At 46.7% G+C, this 23,773-nt stretch overlaps 1 protein-coding gene across 1 annotated transcript in view; it reads right to left on the bottom strand.

Annotated features, from left to right (window-relative positions):
- Window positions 1-711: 711 nt before the first annotated feature.
- Window positions 712-23,773, bottom strand: part of ESPL1 (extra spindle pole bodies like 1, separase) — a 340,610-nt gene continuing 317,548 nt past the window's right edge. Inside the window, exons 26-32 of the mRNA XM_063950725.1 lie at window positions 17,374-17,529; window positions 17,039-17,209; window positions 15,525-15,629; window positions 15,153-15,268; window positions 2,844-2,927; window positions 2,575-2,739; window positions 712-1,222 (exon numbers count right to left, since the gene is read on the bottom strand). Of these exons, the coding sequence (XP_063806795.1) occupies window positions 1,021-1,222; window positions 2,575-2,739; window positions 2,844-2,927; window positions 15,153-15,268; window positions 15,525-15,629; window positions 17,039-17,209; window positions 17,374-17,529 (999 nt within the window). The 3' untranslated portion in view covers window positions 712-1,020. The remainder of the gene's footprint in view (window positions 1,223-2,574; window positions 2,740-2,843; window positions 2,928-15,152; window positions 15,269-15,524; window positions 15,630-17,038; window positions 17,210-17,373; window positions 17,530-23,773) is intronic.

Raw genomic sequence — 23,773 nt, 5'->3', positions numbered from 1 at the left:
TGTTTACAACAAGACTCAATAAGGCTTTGGATACTTGAACATGCCTGTTGCTAAGTATCATTCAATGTTACTGCTTATTATAAAGCATAATTGAATGGGTATACTGTTTTGTCTGCTTTCTTTAACTCCGTGTATACGAAGAATCCAGGTCCACCAGAAACAAACACAATACTTGTATTTCAAAACCATTGATAAATCTGTATGAAGCAATCTGGGGTCATTTCAGTATCTACCAAAAGTAAGTGTCTCTATAGACAAGCACACTCAATAAGTCATACTGACAGTGATAAAAAATAACAAAAAACAATCTTTATTATACAAGGTTATAGTCTTTAGATAAACATGCTCTTTGTGCATTTTCCATTTTCTTACTCTTCCATCCCTAAAATATATACGAAAATATTCAAAACATAAAAAAATAGCCCCAGTGCGATTGTGTAAAGTAATAATATACCCCTTTTATCAACAAGGGGGCAAGAACTCAAGTTTAATAAATATATGAACTTAGACACTACACTAAACATACACTTAATCACATCAGATCATTGTTTTAAACCCCTGCTGCTAAATTACAAAAGAGCAGCAGAGGTTAGTCTGTAGAGCAGGGACGGGGAACCTTCGGCCCTCCAGCTGTTGAACTGCACATACCAGCATGCCTTGCTACAGTTTTGCTATTTGGCCATGCTAAAACTGTTGCAGGGCATGCTGGGATGTGTAGTTCAACAGCTGGAGGGCCGAAGGTTCCCCATCCCTGCTGTAGAGGTACGATGTACAAGCTGCCTTCACTAGAGGAGAAATTATGCACCAATGCGCGGCATGCATTTTATTTCCCAGATTACACAAATATAGTTAAAATAACAGCAGCTTAATTGTTAAAATACATTTTTACAAATGGTGAGATATGAAAATAGCATTTTAATAGTGCAAAAGCTATGACTAGGCTTCTGTACAATACACTGAACTCCAATTAGCACAATCATTTAATCGCAGGGCCTCGGAACTCCAATTAGCACAATCATTTCATTGCAGGGCCACTGGTAAACCATAGGCCACGGGAGCAGCACCAATGATGCTTTTAAGCTTCGGAGCCTGGCGAGACTCTGATAAATATTTCAGCAGGGAAGCACTGGAACCTGCCTTCAGCCATCCTTGCAGGAATGCCACTGTGTAGCGGTCAATCTCTCGGTCTGTGACGTCCCACAAGTTTCCAACCACTAAAGGGCTAGAAACAAATAAAAATAAATAGAAGGAGGTAAGATATGAATATTTTAAACAATACATAATCATGATTAGACTTAGTAATTAAACACATTCTAATATGTACACATTCCTCTCTGTATATAATATACATGCGTTATCGCCAAGTCAGGCGGAAACACTTGTTTGCAGCTTCACCCTGTCTGTCTCCTCATTAGATGATGGCCTGAAGCCATTTGCAATAAACCTGTATAAAGATCATACCCTTTCTGGTTCACCTACACCAAAACACTTTGTGCTGATCAGTTCTAACACAACACTACACCCCATCTTTGCCCTTAATCCCCATCTTAATATTTTTAAATAACTTGCTCCTACTGGCTGTGGATAAAAACACAGTATGGCACCTTCTTAGCTGGCCTATTCAGTTTCAAACACTAACCCACAATTGAGATTTTGAGGCAAATTCCTGATGGGAATGAAGGCGTTCTATTACAACCCATCAGTCACAACTACAACAAAAGGCTGGTTAGACATTAGAAAATGAATAATCTATAATGGATTACAGAATGATCTTTCATAGTGGCCTCTTGGGAAAACCCCCAAATAACTCATATTAGAGGCTGTAATTAATTAACTGCATATACAGTATATAGTATGGAATAAGTAATTAGGTTTTTTGCAAGGACTGCAAATAGTGAGTTACCAACTATGCTATCAATCTACCATTAAGATCATCAGCCTGCCCAGACAAAGGAACACTGCGCATCCAGGTACTTCCAGCCATTTCTCCTATCAACTACTCTGAGTTCTAGATTAGGAGAAACCAATCCCTCTAGTCACCTTTACCCTTATATCACACCTCTATGTCTGGATCAAGCACTGCTTTCCCTCCTCCTAAACACAACTCTTTTCCCACAAACTGCTTATGTATAATAACATTTTATTCACTCCAACATGTGGTTCAGAAATATGATTTACTAAAAGCCTTAAACGTGAGGACTGTTATATGATAATACTGAAATACCCAAAAATAAATAAAAATTATATTGCGGAAGTCACTCTTCTTAGCACATAGGGGCAGATGTAATTAAGCCTGTAGAAGTGATAAAGAAGTGATGTGTGGAAGGTGATAACACACCAGCCAGTCAGCTCCTAACTATCATTTTTCAAACCCATTATGATTGGCTGGTGCGTTCTGCTTATCACTGCTTTTATCACTTCTCCAGGCTTAATACATCGATCTGACCCACTGTTTGCTTCAATCATTACTATGCAAGAAAGAGTACAGAAGCTACTAAAGGTAATATTGTTAAAGGTAATGTTTACCCATGAATATACCTATCCAGGATTTGATGGAATAACGATCAGACTTACCATCCAGCCATCACATATTTTAAGACTATGCCAGCACCTTCCAGATCTCCTCGCACAGCCAGGGCTGCACTGCTACACCCAAAAAGCAACACCACCGCGTTGCAGTCTAGTCGCTGCAGAGTCTGAACGTCCAGGAAGTGTGCGCCTGCTCCATGTCCCACATAGCTGTAGACAGGATACATGGAAATCACAGTGATGATTGGCCCTATAACTAACAAAGATCACTGCTGTCCAGTAGTTCAGAGCATTTTCCAACATTAAATACTCACATATAGAGATCTTGCTTAGTCAGCGCAGACTGAATCTCCTCAGCCTTCGGAGTAGATCGGATCACTCCTTTCCAACCAGGTTCACTGAAAGAAATACACAGCCCTAAACTTTGGAAGTTTATGGGAGAAGGATCTCACCATCATTGTGCATCAGTAACTAGCCTGTACCTGTAGGAGACAAAAGTGCATTGCTGCACCATTGGAACCCTAAGGGAACTCACTAGACCCAATTCAATATAATTCCAATTGGGATTGGTATTCTGTTATAACACATTTTATATTGACCACCACAGACCAGCACATTTTCAGCTTTGTGTGAAACAGTCCTTCTGCTAACATACTGATTTCACATTCTATACTCTAAAACAGGGGTGGACAAAATACTAAATACCCAAATGCCATGCATGTGAGCCGTCGTGTAGTGCAGGAGTTCTTACTCAGGATGCGATATTTCCAGACTACAGGTCGCTTTCTAAGATTGTATATCGGCATCAACAGCAATTTTATATTTTTGACCAGTGGTTTCCAAACTTTTTTGAATCACGGCGCCCTAGAATATCAGAATTTTTTTCACGGAACCCCTAGGCCAAAAATTTCTTATTGAGAAATTTAGAAAGAAATATTACATTAAGTTTGTCGCGTTTATATGTCATCCTTAGGGTCAGTTGTGTGGTGAGGGACAAGATTTGCTTCTGTTTGGCCACATATTTTATGACTGGCAGCCACCAGCACTGGTTTTACCTATTATATTGACCATGAATAATTTGAATTGGTCCTGGACCACCAACCCAGGGCACCCCTGCAAGTGTCCCGAGGCACCACAGGGAGCCACGGCACAGTTTGGGAACCTCTGCTTTAGACGTTAGAATCTCCTGTTTCATAAACTAAAATGAATTACCATAGAAAAGTGCTGCCTACAAGACTCAGTGCAAATATTCACAAGCATATAAAGTTCCCCTGTGAATAGGCTGCATTACTATGATCATGCCAGCTTATAATGGTCACTAGTGTGTAGAAATACATTATAATTGGATAACCTGGAGAATGTAAGACACCTAATTACACATAAGAGACTCAAAATACACATGAATCTCAGACTATTAAAAAAAAATAAGATTTTACTCACCGGTAAATCTATTTCTCGTAGTCCGTAGTGGATGCTGGGGACTCCGTAAGGACCATGGGGATTAGCGGCTCCACAGGAGACTGGGCACAACTAAAGAAAGCTTTAGGACTACCTGGTGTGCACTGGCTCCTCCCACTAAGACCCTCCTCCAGACCTCAGTTAGGATACTGTGCCCGGAAGAGCTGACACAATAAGGAAGGATTTTGAATCCCGGGTAAGACTCATACCAGCCACACCAATCACCCCGTATAACTCGTGATACTATACCCAGTTAACAGTATGATAACAACTGAGCCTCTCAACAGATGGCTCAACAATAACCCTTTAGTTAGGCAATAACTATATACAAGTATTGCAGACAATCCGCACTTGGGATGGGCGCCCAGCATCCACTACGGACTACGAGAAATAGATTTACCGGTGAGTAAAATCTTATTTTCTCTAACATCCTAAGTGGATGCTGGGGACTCCGTAAGGACCATGGGGATTATACCAAAGCTCCCAAACGGGCGGGAGAGTGCGGATGACTCTGCAGCACCGAATGAGCAAACTCTAGGTCCTCCTCAGCCAGGGTATCAAACTTGTAGACTCTTGCAAGAGTGTTTGACCCCGACCAAGTAACAGCTCAGCAAATTTGTAAAGCCGAGACCCCTCGGGCAGCCGCCCAAGAAGAGCCCACTTTCCTCGTGGAATGGGCTTTTACAGATTTAGGGTGGGGCAGTCCAGCCGCAGAATGTGCAAGTTGAATCGTGCTACAGATCCAGCGAGCAATAGTCTGCTTAGAAGCAGGAGCACCCAGCTTGTTGGGTGCATACAGGATAAATAGCGAGTCAGTCTTTCTGACTCCAGCCGTCCTGGAAACTTATATTTTTCAGGGCCCTGACTACGTCCAGAAACTTGGAATCCTCCAAATCCCAAGTAGCCGCAGGCACCACAATAGGTTGGTTCACATGAAAAACTGATACCACCTTAGGAAGGAATTGGGAACGAGTCCTCAATTCCGTCTTATCCATATAAAATACAGATAAGGGCTTTTGCATGACAAAGCCGCCAATTCTGATACACGCCTGGCCGACGCCAAGGCCCACAGCATGACCACTTTCCACGTGAGGTATTGTAGCTCCACGGATTTAAGTGGCTCAACTCAATGCGACTTCAGGAAATCCAACACTACGTTGAGATCCCACGGTGCCACTGGAGGCACCAACGGGGGCTGACTATGCAACACTCCCTTAACAAAAGTCTGAACTTCAGGCAGTGACGCCAGTTCTATTTTGGAAGAAAATCGATAGAGCCGAAATCTGGACCTTAATGGAACCCAATTTTAGGCCCATAGTCACCTCTGACTTGTAGGAAGTGCAGAAATCGACCTAGCTGAAATTCCTCCTTTTGGGGCCTTAACTGGCCTCACAGCACACAACATATTTCCGCCATATGCGGTGATAATGGTTTGCGTTCACTTCTTTCCTAGCTTTAAATAGCGTAGGGATAACTTCCTCCGGAATGCCTTTTTCCTTCAGGATCCGGCGTTCAACCGCCATGCCGTCAAACGCAGCCGCGGTACGTCTTGGAACAGACAGGCCCCCTGCTGCAGCAGGTCCTGTCTGAGCGGCAGAGGCCATGGGTCTTCTGAGATAATTTCTTGGAGTTCTGGGTACCAAGCTCTTCTTGGCCAACCCGGAACAATGAGTATAGTTCTTACTCCTCTCCTTCTTATTATTCTCATTACCCTGGGTATTAGAGGCAGAGAAGGGAACACATACACCGACTGGTACACCCACAGTGTTACCAGAGCGTCCACAGCTATCGCCTGAGGGTCCCTTGACCTGGCGCAATATCTTTGTAGCTTTTGTTGAGGCGGGACGCCATCATGTCCACCTGTGGCCTTTCCCAACGGTGTACAATCATTTGGAAGACTTCTGGAAGAAGTCCCCACTCTCCCGGGTGGAGGTCGTGTCTGCTGAGAAAGTCTGCTTCTCAATTGTCCACTCCGGGAATGAACACTGCTGACAGTGCTAACACATGATTTTCCGCCCATCGGAGAATCCTTGTGGCTTCTGCCATCGCCATCCTGCTTCTTGTGCCGCCCTGTCGGTTTCCCTGAGCGACCGCCGTGATGTTGTCTGACTGGATCAGCACCGGCCGGTGTTGAAGCAGGGGTCTAGCCTGACTTAGGGCATTGTAAATGGCCCATAGTTCCAGAACATTTATGTGTAGGGAAGTCTCCTGACTTTTCCATAGGCCTTGGAAGTTTCTTCCCTGTGTGACTGCCCCCCAGCCTTGAAGGCTGGCATCCGTGGTCACCAGGACCCAGTCCTGTATGCCGAATCTGCGGCCTTCTAGAAGATGAGCACTCTGCAGTCACCACCACAGCGACACCCTGGCCCTTGGAGACAGGGTTATCCGCCGATGCATCTGAAGATGCGACCCGGACCACTTGTCTAACAGATCCCACTGGAAGATCCTTGCATGGGACCTGGCGAATGGAATTTCTTCGTAAGAAGCTACCATCTTTCCCAAGGCTCGCGTGCATTGATGCACCGACACCTGTATTTGTATTAGGAGGTCTCCGTCTAGAGACGCCAACTCCCTGGACTTCTCCTCCGGGAGAAACCCTTTTTATCCTGTTCTGTGTCCAGAACCATACCCAGGAACAGTAGACGCGTCGTAGGAACCAGCTGCGACTTTGGAATATTCAGAATCCAGCCGTGCTGTTGTAGCACTTCCCGAGATAGTGCTACTCCGACGGACAACTGCTCCCTGGACCTCGCCTTTATAAGGAGATCGTCCAAGTACGGGATAAGTACTTCGGCCATTACCTTGGTAAATACCCTCGGTGCCGGGGACAGACCAACGGCAACGTCTGGAATTGGTAATGACAATCCTGTACCACAATTTTGAGGTACACCTGGTGAAGAGGGTAAATAGGGACATGCAGGTAAGCATCCTTGATGTCCAGTGATACCCTGAAATTCTCCAGGCTTGCAATAATCGCCCTGAGCGATTCCATTTTGAACTTGAACCTTCGTATATAAGTGTTCAAGGATTTCAATTTTAGAATGGGTCTCACCGAACCGTCTGGTTTCGGTACCACAACATTTTGGAATAGTAACCCCGGCCTTGTTGAAGGAGGGGTACCTTGATTTCACCTGCTGGAAGTACAGCTTGTGAATTGCCGCCAGTACTACCTTTCTCCGAGGGCAGCAGGCAAGGCTGATGTGAGGTAACGGCGAGGGGGAGTCGCCTCGAACTCCAGCCTGTATCCCTGTGATACTACTTGCAGAACCTAGGGATCCACCTGTGGGCAAGCCCACTGGTCCCTGAAGTTCCCGAGACGCGCCCCCACAGCACCTGTCTCCACCTGTGGAGCCCCAGCGTCATGCGGTGGACTCAGAGGAAGCGAGGGAAGATTTTTGATCCTGGGAACTGGCTGCCTGGAGCAGATTTTTCCTTCTTCCCTTGTCTCTGTGCAGAAAGGAAGCGCCTTTGACCCGCTTGCTTTTCTGAAGCCGAAAGGACTGTACCTGAAAATACGGTGCTTTCTTAGGCTTTTGTGAGGAAACCTGAGGTAAATTTTTTTCTTCCCAGCTGTTGCTGTGGATACGAGGTCCCAGAGACCATCCCCAACCAATTCCTCACCCTTATAAGGCAGAATCTCCATGTGCCTTTTAAAGGCCGCATCACCTGTCCACTGCCGGGTTTCTAATACCCTCCGGGCAGAATGGACATTGCATTAATTCTGGATGCCAGCCGGTAAATATCCCTCTGTGCATCCTTACTATATAAGACGACGTCTTTAAAATGCTCTATGTTAGCAAAATATTATCCCTGTCTAGGGTATTAATATCATCTGACAGGGTATCAGACCACGCTGCAGCAGCACTATTTTGCTGAGGCAATTGCAGGTCTCAGTATAGAACCTGAGTGTGTGTATATACAGACTTCAGGATAGCCTCCTGCTTTTTATCAGCAGGCTCCTTCAAGGTGGCCGTATCCTAAGACGGCAGTGCCACCTTTTTTGACAAACGTGTGAGCGCCTTATCCACCCTAGGGGATATCTCCCAGCGTGACCTATCCTCTGGCGGGAAAGGGTACGCCATCAGTAACTGTTTAGAAATTACCAGTTTCTTATCGGGGGAACCCACGCTTCTTTACACACTTCATTCACTCATCTGATGGGGGAACAAAACACTGGCTGCTTTTTCTCCCCAAAAATAAAACCCCTTTTATGTGGTACTTGGGTTCATGTCAGAAATGCGTAACACATTTTTCATTGCCGAGATCATGTAACGGATGTTCCTAGTGGATTGTGTATATGTCTCCACCTCGTCGACACTGGAGTCAGACTCCGTGTCGACATCTGTGTCTGCCATCTGAGGTAACGGGCGTTTTTTTTGAGCCCCTGATGGCCTTTGAGACGCCTGGGCAGGCGCGGGCTGAGAAGCCGGCTGTCCCACAGCTGCTACGTCATCCAGCCTTTTATGTAAGGAGTTGACATGGTCGGTAAATACCTTCCACCTATCCATCCACTCTGGTGTCGCCCCCACAGGGGGCGACATCCCATTTATCGGCCTCTGCTCCGCCTCCACGTAACCTTCCTCATCCAACATGTCGACACAGCCGTACCGACACACCGCACACACACAGGGAATGCTCTGACTGAGGACAGGACCCCACAAAGTCCTTTGGGGGGACAGAGAGAGAGTATGCCAGCACACACCAGAGCGCTATATAATGCAGGGATTAACACTGAGTGATTTTTCCCCCAATAGCTGCTTGTATACATATATTGCGCCTAAATTTAGTGCCCCCCCCCCCTCTCTTTTTAACCCTTTGAGCCTGAAAACTACAGGGGAGAGCCTGGGGAGCTGTCTTCCAGCTGCACTGTGAAGAAAAAATGGCGCCAGTGTGCTGAGGGAGATGGCCCCGCCCCTTTTTCGGCGGACTTTCTCCCGCTTTTTCTGGAATACTGGCAGGGGTAATTTTACATCTATATAGCCTCTAGGACTATATATGATGTAGATTTGCCAGCCAAGGTGTCATATATTGCCCTCAGGGCGCCCCCCCCCCAGCGCCCTGCACCCATCAGTGACCGGAGTGTGAGGTGTACATGAGGAGCAATGGCGCACAGCTGCAGTGCTGTGCGCTACCTTGGTGAAGACCGAAGTCTTCTGCCGCCGATTTTCCGGACCTTTTCTTGCTTCTGGCTCTGTAAGGGGGACGGCGGCGCGGCTCCGGGAACGAACACCAAGGTCGGGTCCTGCGGTCGATCCCTCTGGAGCTAATGGTGTCCAGTAGCCTAAGAAGCCCAAACTACCACCTGTTAGGTAGGTTCGCTTCTTCTCCCCTTAGTCCCTCGCTGCAGTGAGTCTGTTGCCAGCAGATCTCACTGTAAAATAAAAAACCTAAATATACTTTCTCTCTAGGAGCTCAGGAGAGCCCCTAGTGTGCATCCAGCTCAGCCGGGCACAAGAATCTAACTGAGGTCTGGAGGAGGGTCTTAGTGGGAGGAGCCAGGGCACACCAGGTAGTCCTAAAGCTTTCTTTAGTTGTGCCCAGTCTCCTGCGGAGCCGCTAATCCCCATGGTCCTTACGGAGTCCCCAGCATCCACTTAGGACGTTAGAGAAATGAGAATTTACTCACCGGTAATTCTATTTCTCGTAGTCCGTAGTGGATGCTGGGTACTCCGTAAGGACCATGGGGTATAGACGGGCTCCGCAGGAGACTGGGCACTCTTAAAAGAAAGATTAGGTACTATATCTGGTGTGCACTGGCTCCTCCCTCTGTGCCCCTCCTCCAAACCTCAGTTAGGGAAACTGTGCCCGGAAGAGCTGACATTACTAGGAAAGGATTTGGAATCCAGGGTAAGACTCATACCAGCCACACCGTACAACTCGTGATAACTATACCCAGTTAACAGTATGAACAATAACTGAGCCTCTCTCAACAGATGGCTCATACAATAACCCTTTAGTTAAGCAATAACTATATACATGTATTGCAGAGAGTCCGCACTTGTTGGGACGGGCTCCCAGCATCCACTACGGACTACGAGAAATAGAATTACCGGTGAGTAAATTCTTATTTTCTCGGACGTCCTAGTGGATGCTGGGTTCTCCGTAAGGACCATGGGGATTATACCAAAGCTCCCAAACGGGCGGGAGAGTGCGGATGACTCTGCAGCACCGAATGAGCAAACTCAAGGTCCTCCTCAGCCAGGGTATCAAACTTGTAGAATTTTGCAAAAGTGTTTGAACCCGACCAAGTAGCAGCTCGGCAAAGTTGTAAAGCCGAGACCCCTCGGGCAGCCGCCCAAGAAGAGCCCACCTTCCTCGTGGAATGGGCTTTTACTAATTTAGGATGCGGCAGTCCAGCCGCAGAATGTGCAAGCTGAATCGTGCTACAGATCCAGCGAGCAATAGTCTGCTTTGAAGCAGGAGCACCCAGCTTGTTGGGTGCATGCAGGATAAATAGCGAGTCAGTTTTTCTGACTCTAGCCGTCCTGGAAACAAAGTTTCAGGGCCCGGACTACGTCCAGCAACTTGGAATCCTCCAAGTCCCTAGTAGCCGCAGGCACCACAATAGGTTGGTTCAAATGAAACGATGATACCACCTTAGGGAGAAATTGGGGACGAGTCCTCCATTCTGCCCTTTCCATATGGAAGATCAGATATGGGCTTTTACATGACAAAGCCGCCAATTCTGTCACACGCCTAGTCCAAGCTAAGGCCAAAAGCATGACCACTTTCCACGTGAGATATTTTAGCTCCACGGTCTTAAGTGGCTCAAACCAGTGGGATTTTAGGAATCCAACACACGTTAAGATCCCAAGGTGCCACTGGAGGCACAAAAGGGGCTGAATATGCAGCACCCCTGTAACAACGTCCGAACTTCAGGCAGTGAAGCCAGTTCTTTTTCAGAGAAAAAAGGGATAGGGCCGAAATCTTTGCCTTTATGGATCCTAATTTTAGGCCCATAGTCACTCCTGACTGTAGGAAGTGCAGGAATCGACCCCCCTGGAATTCCTCTGTAGGGCCTTCCCGGCCACACACCAAGCAACCTATGTTCGCCATATACAGTGAAAAAGTCTTGCTGTCACGTCTTTCCTAGCCTTTATTAGCGTAGGAATAACTGCATCCGGAATGCCCTTTTCAGCTAGGATCCGGCGTTCAACCGCCATGCCGTCCAACGCAGCCGCGGTAAGTCTTGGATCAGACAGGGTCCCTGTTGCAACATATCCTGACTGAGAGGCAGAGGCCATGGGTCCTCTGAGAGCATTTCTTGCAGTTCCGGGTACCGAGTCCTTCTTGGCCAATCCGGAGCAAATAATATTGTTCACACTCCTCCGTTTATTACAATTCTCAGCCCTTGGGTCTGAGAGGAAGAGGAGGGAATATATAGACCGACTGGAACACCCACGGTGTTACTAGTGCGACCACAGCTATCGCCTGAGAGTCCCTTGACCCAGCGTAAAACCTTTTTTATCTTTTTATTGAGGTGGGACGCCATGTAGTCCACCTGAGGCAGTTTCCATCAATTTGCAAAACTGCGTGAAGACTTCCTGATAAAGTCACCACTTTCCCGGGAGGAGGTCGTGTCCACTCCCGGAATGAACACTGCTGACAGTGCGCTTACTTGATTCTCTGCCCAGCGAAGAATTCTGGTGGCTTCTACCCTCGCCACCCTGCTCCTTGTGCCGCCCTGGCGGTTTACATGAGCCCCTGCGGTCTGACTGGATCAGAACCGGTTGGTTGCGAAGCAGGAACTCCGCTTGACTTAGGGCGTTGTATATGGCCCTTAGTTCCAGGATATTGATGTGAAGGCAAGTCTGTTGGCTTGACCACAAACCTTGGAATTTTCTTCCCTGTGTAACTGCCCCCCACCCTCGGAGGCTTGCATCCGTGGTCACCAGGACCCAGTCCTGAATGCCGAATCTGCAGCCCTCGAGAAGGTGAGCACTCCGCAGCCACCACAGGAGAGACACCCTGGCCCTGGGGGATAGGGTGATTAACCGATGCATCTGAAGATGTGATCCGGACCACTTGTCCAGTAAGTTCCATTGTCCTTGCATGGAACCAGCCGAAGGGGATGGCCTCGTATGATGTCATCATCCTTCCCAGGACTCGAGTGCAGTGATGCACTGACACCTGTATTGGTTTTCAATGGATTCCTGACCAGTGTCATGAGCTCCAGAGCTCTCTCCATCGGGAGATAAACCCTCTTCTGGTCTGTGTCTAGGATCATGCCTAGGCGAGGCAGATGAGCTGTAGGAACCAACTGCGACTTCGGAATATATAGAATCCAGTCGTGTTGCCGTTTCACTTCCAGAGAAGGCGATACGCTGTCCAGCAACTGCTCTCTTGATCTCGCTTTTATGAGATCATCCAAGTATGTGATAATAGTGACACCTTGCTTCCGCAGGAGCACCATCATATCCGCCATTACCTTGGTGAAATTGGTAATAACAATCCCGTACCGCAATTCTGAGGTACGCCTGATGAGGTGGATAAATGGGGACACGAAGGTATGCATCCCTTATGTCCCGATTCATTTCAGGCTTGCAATGACCGCTCTTAGCGATTCCATCTTGAACCTGAACCTTTTCAGGTATATGTTCAGGGATTTTAATACAATATGGGTCTAACCGAACCGTCTGGTTTCGGGATTATAACATGGTCGAATAATAACACCCTCTTGTTGAAGGAGGGGACCCTTGACCACCACCTGTTGAAGATACAATTTACGAATTGCAGTTAACACTGGCTCCCTCTCTTGGGGGGAAGCCCGCCGGGTCCTCGGTGAGTGGGCATCTTCTCACAGTCCAGCCTGTATCCCTGCGATACAATTTCTATTGCCCAGGGATCTAACAGGGAGTGAACCCACTTGTGGCTGAATTTACGAAGGCGTGTCCCCACCGGGCCTAGCTCCGCCTGTGGAGCCCCAGCGACATGCGGTGGATTTTTGTAGAGGCCGGGGAGGACTTCTGTTCCTGGGGACTAGCTGTGTTGTACAGCTTCTTTCCTCTGCCCCCGGCTCTGACAAGAAAGGACGCACCTCAGACTTTCTTGTTTCTTTATTCGAAAAGCTGCACTTAATAATGTCGTGCTTTCCTAGGCTGTGCAGGAATATAAGGCAAAATATCAGAAATACCAGCTATAGCTGTGGAGACCAGGCCCGAGAACCTTTCTCCACACAATCCTCAGCCTTCCATATGCCTCTTAAGTCGGCATCATCTGTCCAATGCATATTCTACAGGACACGTCAAGCAGAAATCGACATAGCTTTTGTCTCTAGGACCCAGTATACTCATGTCCCTTTGGGCATGCTTTATAATTATATATCTATCACTTAAGACAGCATCTTAAAATATTTATATGCATACTAGGGTCTCAATCTCTGCTGATAAGGTACCTGTCCACGCTGCCACAGCGCTATAAACCCATGCCGACACAATCGCCGGTCTGGGTAGTATACTAGAATGTGCACACTATCTGCAGGATCCCTGAGAATAGCTAGTGCAAACAGGACACCCAAGGGGAAGATTCTCAACACATCCTGGCCCTAGTGGGGAAGGGATACAGCCTGAGAATTCTCTTGTGGGAAGCTGCCGTCTCTTGTCTGGAGATTCCCGCTCTTTTTCCTCATGTGAGGAGGGAAATTTACCTCAGCATTCTTCCCCTTAACATGTGTACTCTCGTGTCAGGGACAGATGAGTCATCAGTGATATGCAAATCATCTTTTATACCAATAATCATATATTGAATATCTTTTAGCCCTCTTGGCTGTAACTTTGCATTATCGTAGTCGACAGTGGAGTTAAACTCCGTGTCGATACTTTGTTATTTTGGATAGTGAACATAGAGAGACTCTGAAGGACTCTGTGACATAGGGACAGACCAGGGTAGATTTCCTTTCTGTTCCCTAACCTTTTGTGCAATAAATTTTACCTCAGCACTTACACATATCCAAACAGGTGTCGGCGTTGTCGACGGAGACACCCTCCCACACACATATCTGCTCTATCACCTCCTAAGAGGAGCCTTTTACCTCAGACATGTCGACACACGCGTACCGACACACCACACACACAGGGGATGCTCTATTTGAAGACAGTTCCCCCACCAGGCCCTTTGGAGAGACAGAGAGAGAGTATGCCAGCACACACCACAGCGCTATATAATACAGGGATGTACACTATACTGAGTGATTTTTCCCCTATAGCAGCTTATATACACAGTTTTGCGCCTAAATTTATGTGCCCCCCCTCTCTTTTTTACCCTTTGTGTACCAGGATACTGCAGGGGAGAGCCTGGGGAGCTTCCTTCCAGCTGAGCTATGAAGAGAAAATGGCACCGGTGTGCTGAGGAAGAAGGCCCGGCCCCCTCAGCGGCGGGCTTCTGTCCTTTTATGTACTTTAATGGCGGGGGTTAATGCACATATACAGTTTATCAGACTGTATTATGTGCTTTTCACCAAGTAAGGTAATCTAATTGCTGCCCAGGGCGCCCCCCCCCAGCGCCCTGCACCCATCAGTGACCGGAGTGTGTGGTGTGCTAAGGGAGCAATGGCGCACAGCTGCAGTGCTGTGCGCTACCTTAATGAAGACAGGAGTCTTCAGCCGCCGATTTTCAACTTCTCTTCGTTCTTCTGGCTCTGCAAGGGGGACGGCGGCGCGGCTCCGGACGACCGAGGACTGGGCCTGTGTTCGATCCCTCTGGAGCTAATGGTGTCCAGTAGCCTTAGAAGCCCAAGCTAGCTGCAAGCAGGTAGGTTCGCTTCTCTCCCCTCAGTCCCACGTAGCAGTGAGTCTGTTGCCAGCAGATCTCACTGAAAATAAAAAACCTAACAAATACTTTCTTTTCTAGGAAGCTCAGGAGAGCCCCTAGGGTGCATCCAGCTCTGGCCGGGCACAGATACTAACTGAGGTCTGGAGGAGGGGCATAGAGGGAGGAGCCAGTGCACACCAGATATAGTACCTAATCTTTCTTTTAAGAGTGCCCAGTCTCCTGCGGAGCCAGTCTATACCCCATGGTCCTTACGGAGTACCCAGCATCCACTAGGACGTCAGAGAAATGAATGTTACCTTTAATTTAAGACTAAACTAGAGGACACGTTAGACAATGGATGTTGTGTTGTGTGGTAGATTGGTAATTGTGGTGGAGCAGTCTAATGGCAAACTTACTTCTTAAACCAGTCCCTGAAACGCTCCTCTGTGCCTGGAAGATTTGAGTGGGGATTCAGGACATAAAACGTTTTCTTAGGATCAACTCCATGAACAAGAGTGCTCTGAGGCTGGTGCTGCAGAAAGGAGAGACTGCTTAACAGAAGCCAAAACACCCCACCAAAACCCACCAGCCTTCATCCAATGACAACGCTGCCAATTTCTAGGTTACACACAGCCACAGAAATGTTCTTACTATAAAATGTATGGTGGCAGCCAGACCGGGGAGACCAAATTCCATGTGCTTTTATAGCGCTGGCAATGTGTGTGACACCAGAATGCAATGCCAGTTTTCCATAGTCTAAATTGTAATCAAAATAACATCCTGTGTACCTTTTTTAGGAGGCCATAGTTGAGCAGAAAATGCAGTGATGGGAGACGGGTGACTGATTTTGCTAGCAGACAAGGCATACTTTCCCAAGGCAACTTCTGGAGGTGCTGTTGGCAGATGACAGAGGTTGAGAACAGTTAGGACAAATTCTAAAAATAGACTGACAGGGCTTCCTGAACTCAATATATTATAAAATTGTACCATGATCTACAGGAAGTCATCACGCCTGTTTGTGTGATGACCGAAATGCGCCTGTGGCACATGCACTGCAAACCTAAAGTGCACAGTGCATAGAGATGGGACAGAAGAATGGGAACAGTTCCAGGTATATTTGGTTGGTATGGGGCGTCAATGAGAGGAGACGGAGACAGGGGGAGCTTCTGCTGAGTGAGCATTTACTAGTAGAGAAAATAAAGGACCACTTGAAATGTAAACAACAAGCTGGCTTATAAAAGAGAGCTTCTAATAACACATACACAGTTTAATTACATTTGCTATGCTACTGTTCTCTGGTATGTGCAATTTTCTGAAAAGAGTGTATAACACATTGTTAGAGGTAGGATATGAGTAATAGTTTTAAAGTACACCCTTACGTCAATATAACACACACAAGATTAAAAAACAAACAAACCCCCCCCACCCCCACAAATAAGTCCACAGACAGGGACTTACGGGGGCCCATAAATCTACGACATTCCCCATTCTGCAGTCATCGATGATCAGCGATACGACTGGGAATCAGCACAATGCATCATGTGAAAACTGCTCTTACAGTCCCAATAATCCTTTGGTTAGCATCGGCAAATTGAGGATTTCCAACATGTTAGTTTTCCCCAATCTCCTGACCCAGGCACTGGCAGAATGGGAAACTGCTCCAATGCCTGATGTACAGCCCCATTAGCATTTAAGCGATGCCAGTTGTTTCTAAATAAAACCAGAATGTGTGTTTCAATTTAGCTATTTTATGATAAGACGTTTACGCCAAGGAAAACGGATGAAAAGTGTTGCCGAGTATAAGTAGCGGTTTAGACTATAAAAATTGGAATGGTAGCTTCTTAAAGAGCATCATGTCATTATTTTGCCACAATGTTATTCACTTGAGGACAATGCCTTAAACTACACTCAAGTTATTTTCTAAAAAGGGGTAAAATTAAATAAACTCAGAAATCAGAGACCCATCCACTGAATAAACTATAAATTCTACAAAGATAATGATCCCCTTTGCAATCTCAATTATGAGGTCTGTTAAAATATCAATTACCAGTGATACTCTGATTTCCAATCATATTTTTTTTTTTGCATTAATGTACATTAATATACATAAGGTTATGTTTACATTTTTAGATATATTTTAGTTCAGATACATTTCTGTTTACAATTTAAATTACCTCTCAGTGAATGACCTAACCTGACTGCATGCATCAGTTCTAGAAGATGAATCCCTGTAACACCTGTTTGCAACTTCTTGTTGTGTGAAAGAAAACAATTTAATTGAGCAGAATGACACTGCACTTACCATATCCAAAACTAGGACCATGTGCCCTTCAGTAGGTTTGGATTTTAATTTCAATCTATCAATGGCTTTCTGAAGAAGCTCCTGAGCCTGTTCAGCTCTGGACCCACCGAATCCCTGAGTGATAGAGCGGACTTGCTCTTGTGTTAAACAGTGGCAGCCACCCAAGATCACCTGTAAAGAAACATTTAAAAAAAAAAAAAAAAAATTATATATATATATATATATGAGAAAATTTGGGTTACACATTTTTTTGTATGATAAATGTTATTTTAACCATTCTTTAACATAAAAATAGGAAACCTTGCTTTTAACAGACAAGCCTGCTACCATGTTACCTTCAGGTGTGCTAGTTCTGTTCTTTTCCAGCCGCACAGTGAAAGTGCCTTAGAGAGTGCTTTTGCCTCTTCGTCAACAGCAGGGGCAGAGCATGGGGGCGATAGAAGAACTTTCCAACAACCTAGGACCTGTTCGTCAAGTGACTGTATTAAAGCCTACAAATGATAGACAAGTACAATATGTATAGAACAAAAATATTAAGCGCCTATTGAGAACATACCAAATATAAAATAAAATCTGAAGTTGCAGTAGGCAAACTTTCCATCCAAAACTAGGTTCTTTTGGTGCAATAAACTTTGAACATATAGAACTTTTTGACTGTATGGACAAAAGACCAGGTAGTTGCCCAGCACAGTAGTTTTGATAAGTCTCAAGTCACGCCATCTAAGAGGCATCCACCAATCACAGGGAATGTGCTCTCATATTTCTGGGAACAGGATTACCTAACTAGCTATCAGGACTGTTAGAATTGGATTTTTGTACTCACCGTAAAATTTCTTCCTCGAAGTCCATTTAGGGAACACTGTGCTTAAGCCATTCCATCTTGGACTTAAAGCAAGCTAACAAGGGAGGGGATAAATCGGGTAGCAAGGCCGCACCAATATCCTTCTGCCAAAACTAGTGTCCATCATACCAAAGGTATGGAAAACAGCAGAACTTTGTGACGGTATGCACAGAAGATGAGGTGCTGCTTTGCACAACTGCTCCACTGAAGCAGCATGGCGCACAGCCGAAGAGGCTCTAACTGCACGAGTCAAATGAACCCGGAAAAGATCCGGAACCAGCACAAAGAGACATAAGACTGCCTAAGGGTAGCAGTGACCCACCGAGCAATAGTGTCCTTGGAAGCAGGCCAACCGCACATCAACCAACACAAAGAGCAAATCCATACAACTGACAGCAGGCATATGATCCGAACAGCCCGGACCACTTCCAAAAGGTGCAGAGAGGAGGATATGGCCGAAGAGGAATCCTAACTAGCCTTCACGCTAGGGTGTTTTAGGCTTGCCCGATTTTTAAAGAACAAAATCCGCCCTGCTAAAACAGCCCTGCCCGGTGCAGTCGCGTGAATAGATGCCATACAACATTAAAAGGGAGAGCTTGGGGGAAGCCCCGCACCTTCATAAGTGCAAGGCACACCCTCATCACTGATTCAGACGTCTAGGGCATACCCCCATTAATGATGCTGAGGGGGCCACACTTTCCCAAATATGGATGCCGGCGGGGCCGCGCGGCCTGGTGGTTGAACATGGACCCCCTGCAAAAAAGTCTGCAGACAAAAGAATGGCTAAAGCGCAGCGTTCCCCAGATGGATGCTAGAGAAAGCAGCATTGTGACAATACAACTTAATCTACAGATTAGTAGTTTCTTGTGGGTTTCCACAAGCAGTGGATAGGGGTTTCAGTAGAAAATGACCACATCTGAAAAGTAGCAAGATCAGTTAAAAAAAAAAAAAAAAAAAAAAAAAAGATAAATGAAAAAAAAAAGTGTACTGTAACTGTCATTTAAACTTGTTGCATGTCAACCAATATCCATGAGAATGCAACTGAAATTCATAGGAACCAGTGACATCACTGTGACTAAACGGTTAGTAGTATTTTTGGCAGTATGCTAATGATTTGCACACACATCTAATAAAAAGGCAAATGCTAATTTTTACCACTATGGGGGAAATTTAAGTGTTTTGTGCGATAGTGACCACCCGACAACAAATCAAGCATGGCTCCATTCGGGCACACAAGCCGCCCGCACTGACATTACTGTTATGTTGTTCCATCATTTTGACGGGCTGATAACTGGTAATACTATATATTCCATTTAAAAAATACACAAGATATCCTCATAGGGAACGAGTAGATCCCAGGTAAAAAAAAAATAAGATTTTACTTACCGATAAATCTATTTCTCGTAGTCCGTAGTGGATGCTGGGGACTCCGTCAGGACCATGGGGATTAGCGGCTCCGCAGGACACAGGGCACAAAACTAAAGCTTTAGGATCAGGTGGTGTGTACTGGCTCCTCCCCCTATGACCCTCCTCCAAGCCTCAGTTAGGATACTGTGCCCGGACGAGCGTACACAATAAGGAAGGATATTGAATCCCGGGTAAGACTCATACCAGCCACACCAATCACACCGTATAACTTGTGATCTAAACCCAGTTAACAGTATGACAAACGTAGGAGCCTCTGAACAGACGGCTCACAACAATAACAACCCGATTTTTTTGTAACAATAACTATGTACAAGTATTGCAGACAATCCGCACTTGGGATGGGCGCCCAGCATCCACTACGGACTACGAGAAATAGATTTATCGGTAAGTAAAATCTTATTTTCTCTGACGTCCTAAGTGGATGCTGGGGACTCCGTCAGGACCATGGGGATTATACCAAAGCTCCCAAACGGGCGGGAGAGTGCGGATGACTCTGCAGCACCGAGTGAGAGAACTCCAGGTCCTCCTCAGCCAGGGTGTGCCCCTGACCAAGTAGCAGCTCGGCAAAGTTGTAAAGCCGAGACCCCTCGGGCAGTCGCCCAAGATGAGCCCACCTTCCTTGTGGAATGGGCATTTATATATTTTGGCTGTGGCAGTCCTGCCACAGAATGAGCAAGCTGAATTGTACTACACATTCAACTAGCAATCGTCTGCTTAGAAGCAAGAGCACCCAGTTTTTTGGGTGCATACAGGATAACAGCAAGTCAGTTTTCCTGACTCCAGCCGTCCTGGAAATCTATATTTTCAGGGCCCTGACAACATCTAGCGACTTGGAGTCCTCCAAGTCTCTAGTAGCCGCAGGTACCACAATAAGCTGGTTCAGATGAAACGCTGACACCACCTTAGGGAGAAACTGGGGACGAGTCCGCAGCTCTGCCCTGTCCGAATGGACAATCAGATATGGGCTTTTGTGAGACAAAGCCGCCAATTCTGATACTCGCCTGGTCGAGGCCAGGGCCAACATCATGGTCACTTTCCATGTGAGATATTTCAAATCCACAGATTTGAGCGGTTTAAACCAACGTGATTTGAGGAATCCCAGGACTACGTTGAGATCCCACAGTGCCACTGGAGGCACAAAAGGGGGTTGTATATGCAGTACTCCCTTGTCAAATTTCTGGACTTCAGGAACTGAAGCCAATTCTTTCTGGAAGAAAATCGACAGGGCCGAAATTTGAACCTTAATGGACCCCAATTTGAGGCCCATAGACACTCCTGTTTGCAGGAAATGCAGGAATCGACCGAGTTGAAATTTCTTCGTGGGGCCTTCCTGGCCTCACACCACGCAACATATTTTCGCCACATGTGGTGATAATGTTGTGCAGTCACCTCCTTCCTGGCTTTGACCAGGGTAGGAATGACCTCTTCCGGAATGCCTTTTTCCCTTAGGATCCGGCGTTCAACCGCCATGCCGTCAAACGCACCCGCGGTAAGTCTTGGAACAGACATGGTACTTGCTGAAGCAAGTCCCTTCTTATCGGCAGAGACCCTGAGTCCTCTGTGAGCATCTCATGAAGTTCCGGGTACCAAGTTCTTCTTGGCCCATCCGGAGCCACGAGTATAGTTCTTACTCCTCTACGTCTTATAATTCTCAGTACCTTTGGTATGAGAAGCAGAGGAGGGAACACATACACCGACTGGCACACCCATGGTGTTACCAGAACGTCCACAGCTATTTCCTGAGGGTCTCTTGACCTGGCGCAATACCTGTCCAGTTTTTTGTTCAGGCGGGACGCCATCATGTCCACCTTTGGTCTTTCCCAACGGTGCACAATCATATGGAAACAACTTCTCGATGAAGTCCCCACTCTCCCGGGTGGAGGTCGTGCTGAGGAAGTCTGCTTCCCAGTTGTCCACTCCCGGAATGAAAACTGCTGACAGTGCTATCACATGATTTTCCGCCCAGCGAAGAATCCTTGCAGTTTCTGCCATTGTCCTCCTGCTTCTTGTGCCGCCCTGTCTGTTTACGTGGGCGACTGCCGTGATGTTGTCCCACTGGATCAATACCGGCTGACCTTGAAGCAGAGGTCTTGCTAAGCTTAGAGCATTGTAAATTGCTCTTAGCTCCAGTATATTTATGCGGAGAGAAGTCCCCAGACTTGATCACACTCCGTGGAAATTTTTTCCCTGTGTGACTGCTCCCCAGCCTTTCAAGATGGAATCCGTGGTCACCAGGACCCAGTCCTGAATGCATAACTGTGGCACTTTAGTAGATGAGCACTCTGCAGCCACCACAGAAGAGACACCCTTGTCCTTGGAGACAGGGTTATCCGCTGATGCATCTGAAGATGCGATCCGGACCATTTGTCCAGCAGATCCCACTGAAAAGTTCTTGCGTGAAATCTGCCGAATGGAATCGCTTCGTAAGAAGCCACCATTTTTCCCAGGACCCTTGTGCAATGATGCACTGACACTTTTCCTGGTTTTTGGAGGTTCCTGACTAGCTCGGATAACTCCCTGGCTTTCTCCTCCGGGAGAAACACCTTTTTCTGGACTGTGTCCAGAATCATCCCTAGGGACAGCAGACGTGTCGTCGGAGACAGCTGCGATTTTGGAATATTTAGAATCCACCCGTGCTGTCGTAGAACTACTTGAGATAGTGCTACTCCGACCTCCAACTGTTCTCTGGACCTTGCCCTTATCAGGAGATCGTCCAAGTAAGGGATAATTAAGACGCCTTTTCTTTGAAGAAGAATCATCATTTCGGCCATTACCTTGGTAAAGACCCGGGGTGCCGTGGACAATCCAAACGGCAGCGTCTGAAACTGATAGTGACAATTTTGTACCACGAACCTGAGGTACCCTTTGTGAGAAGGGCAAATTTGGACATGGAGGAAAGCATCCTTGATGTCCAGGGACACCATATAGTTCCCTTCTTCCTGGTTCGCTATCACTGCTCTAAGTGACTCCATTTAGAATAGGTCTCACCGAGCCGTCTGGCTTCAGTACCACAATATAGTGTGGAATAATACCCCTTTACTTGTTGTAGGAGGGGTACTTTGATTATCACCTGCTGGGAATACAGCTTGTGAATTGTTTCCAATACTGCCTCCCTGTCGGAGGTAGACGTTGGTAAAGCAAACTTCAGGAACCTGCGAGGGGGAGACGTCTCGAATTTCCAATCTGTACCCCTGGGATACTACTTGTAGGATCCAGGGGTCCACTTGCGAGTGAGCCCACTGCGTGCTGAAACTCTTGAGACGACCCCCCACCGCACCTGTTTGTACGGCCCCAGCGTCATGCTGAGGACTTGGCAGAAGCGGTGGAAGGCTTCTGTTCCTGGGAATGGGCTGCCTGCTGCAGTCTTCTTCCCTTACCTCTATCCCTGGGCAGATATTATGGGGACGAAAGGACTGAGGCTGAAAAGACTATGTCTTTTTCTGCTGAGATGTGACTTGGGGTAAAAAAGGTGGATTTTCTAGCTGTTGCCGTGGCCACCAGGTCCGATGGACCGACCCCAAATAACTCCTCCCCTTTATACGGCAATACTTCCATGTGCCGTTTGGAATCTGCATCACCTGACCACTGTCGTGTCCAGAAACATCGTCTGGCAGATATGGACATCGCACTTACTCTTGATGCCAGAGTTTCGCATATATAGAAATGCATCTTTTAAATGCTCTATAGTCAATAAAATACTGTCCCTGTCAAGGGTATCAATATTTCCAGTCAGGGAATCCGACCAAGCCACCCCAGCGCTGCCCATCCAGGCTGAGGCGATCGCTGGTCGCAGTATAACACCAGTATGTGTGTATATACTTTTTAGGATATTTTCCAACCTCCTATCAGTTGGCTCCTTGAGGGCGTCCGTATCTGGAGACGGTAACGCCACTTGTTTTTATAAGCGTGTGAGCGCCTTATCCACCCTAAGGTGTGTTTCCCAACGCGCCATAACTTCTGGCGGGAAAAGGTATACCGCCAATAATTTTCTATCGGGGGAAACCCACGCATCATCACACACTTCATTTAATTTATCTGATTCAGGAAAAACCACATGTAGTTTTTTCACACTCCACATAATACCCTTTTTTGTGGTACTTGTAGTATCAGAAATATGTAACATCTCCTTCATTGCCCTTAACAAGTAACGTGTGTGCCTTAAAGGAAAATACGTTTGTTTCTTCACCGTCGACACTGGAGTCAGTGTCCGTGTCTGTGTCGACCGACTGAGGTAAAAGGACGTTTTAACGCCCCTGACGGTGTTTTAGACGCCTGGACAGGTACCAATTGGTTTGCCGGCCGTCTCATGTCGTCAACCGACCTTGCAGCGTGTTGACATTATCACGTAATTCCTTAAATAAGCCATCCATTCCGGTGTCGACTCCCTAGAGAGTGACATCACCATTACCGGCAATTGCTCCGCCTCCTCACCAACATCGTCCTCATACATGTCGACACACAAGTAC

The sequence above is a fragment of the Pseudophryne corroboree genome, chromosome 2, assembly GCF_028390025.1.
Source record: "Pseudophryne corroboree isolate aPseCor3 chromosome 2, aPseCor3.hap2, whole genome shotgun sequence".
In the NCBI taxonomy this organism is placed as follows: Eukaryota; Metazoa; Chordata; class Amphibia; order Anura; family Myobatrachidae; genus Pseudophryne; species Pseudophryne corroboree.
Note: the sequence above shows the minus strand (reverse complement) of the source record. Positions and strands in the feature narration are given on the sequence as shown.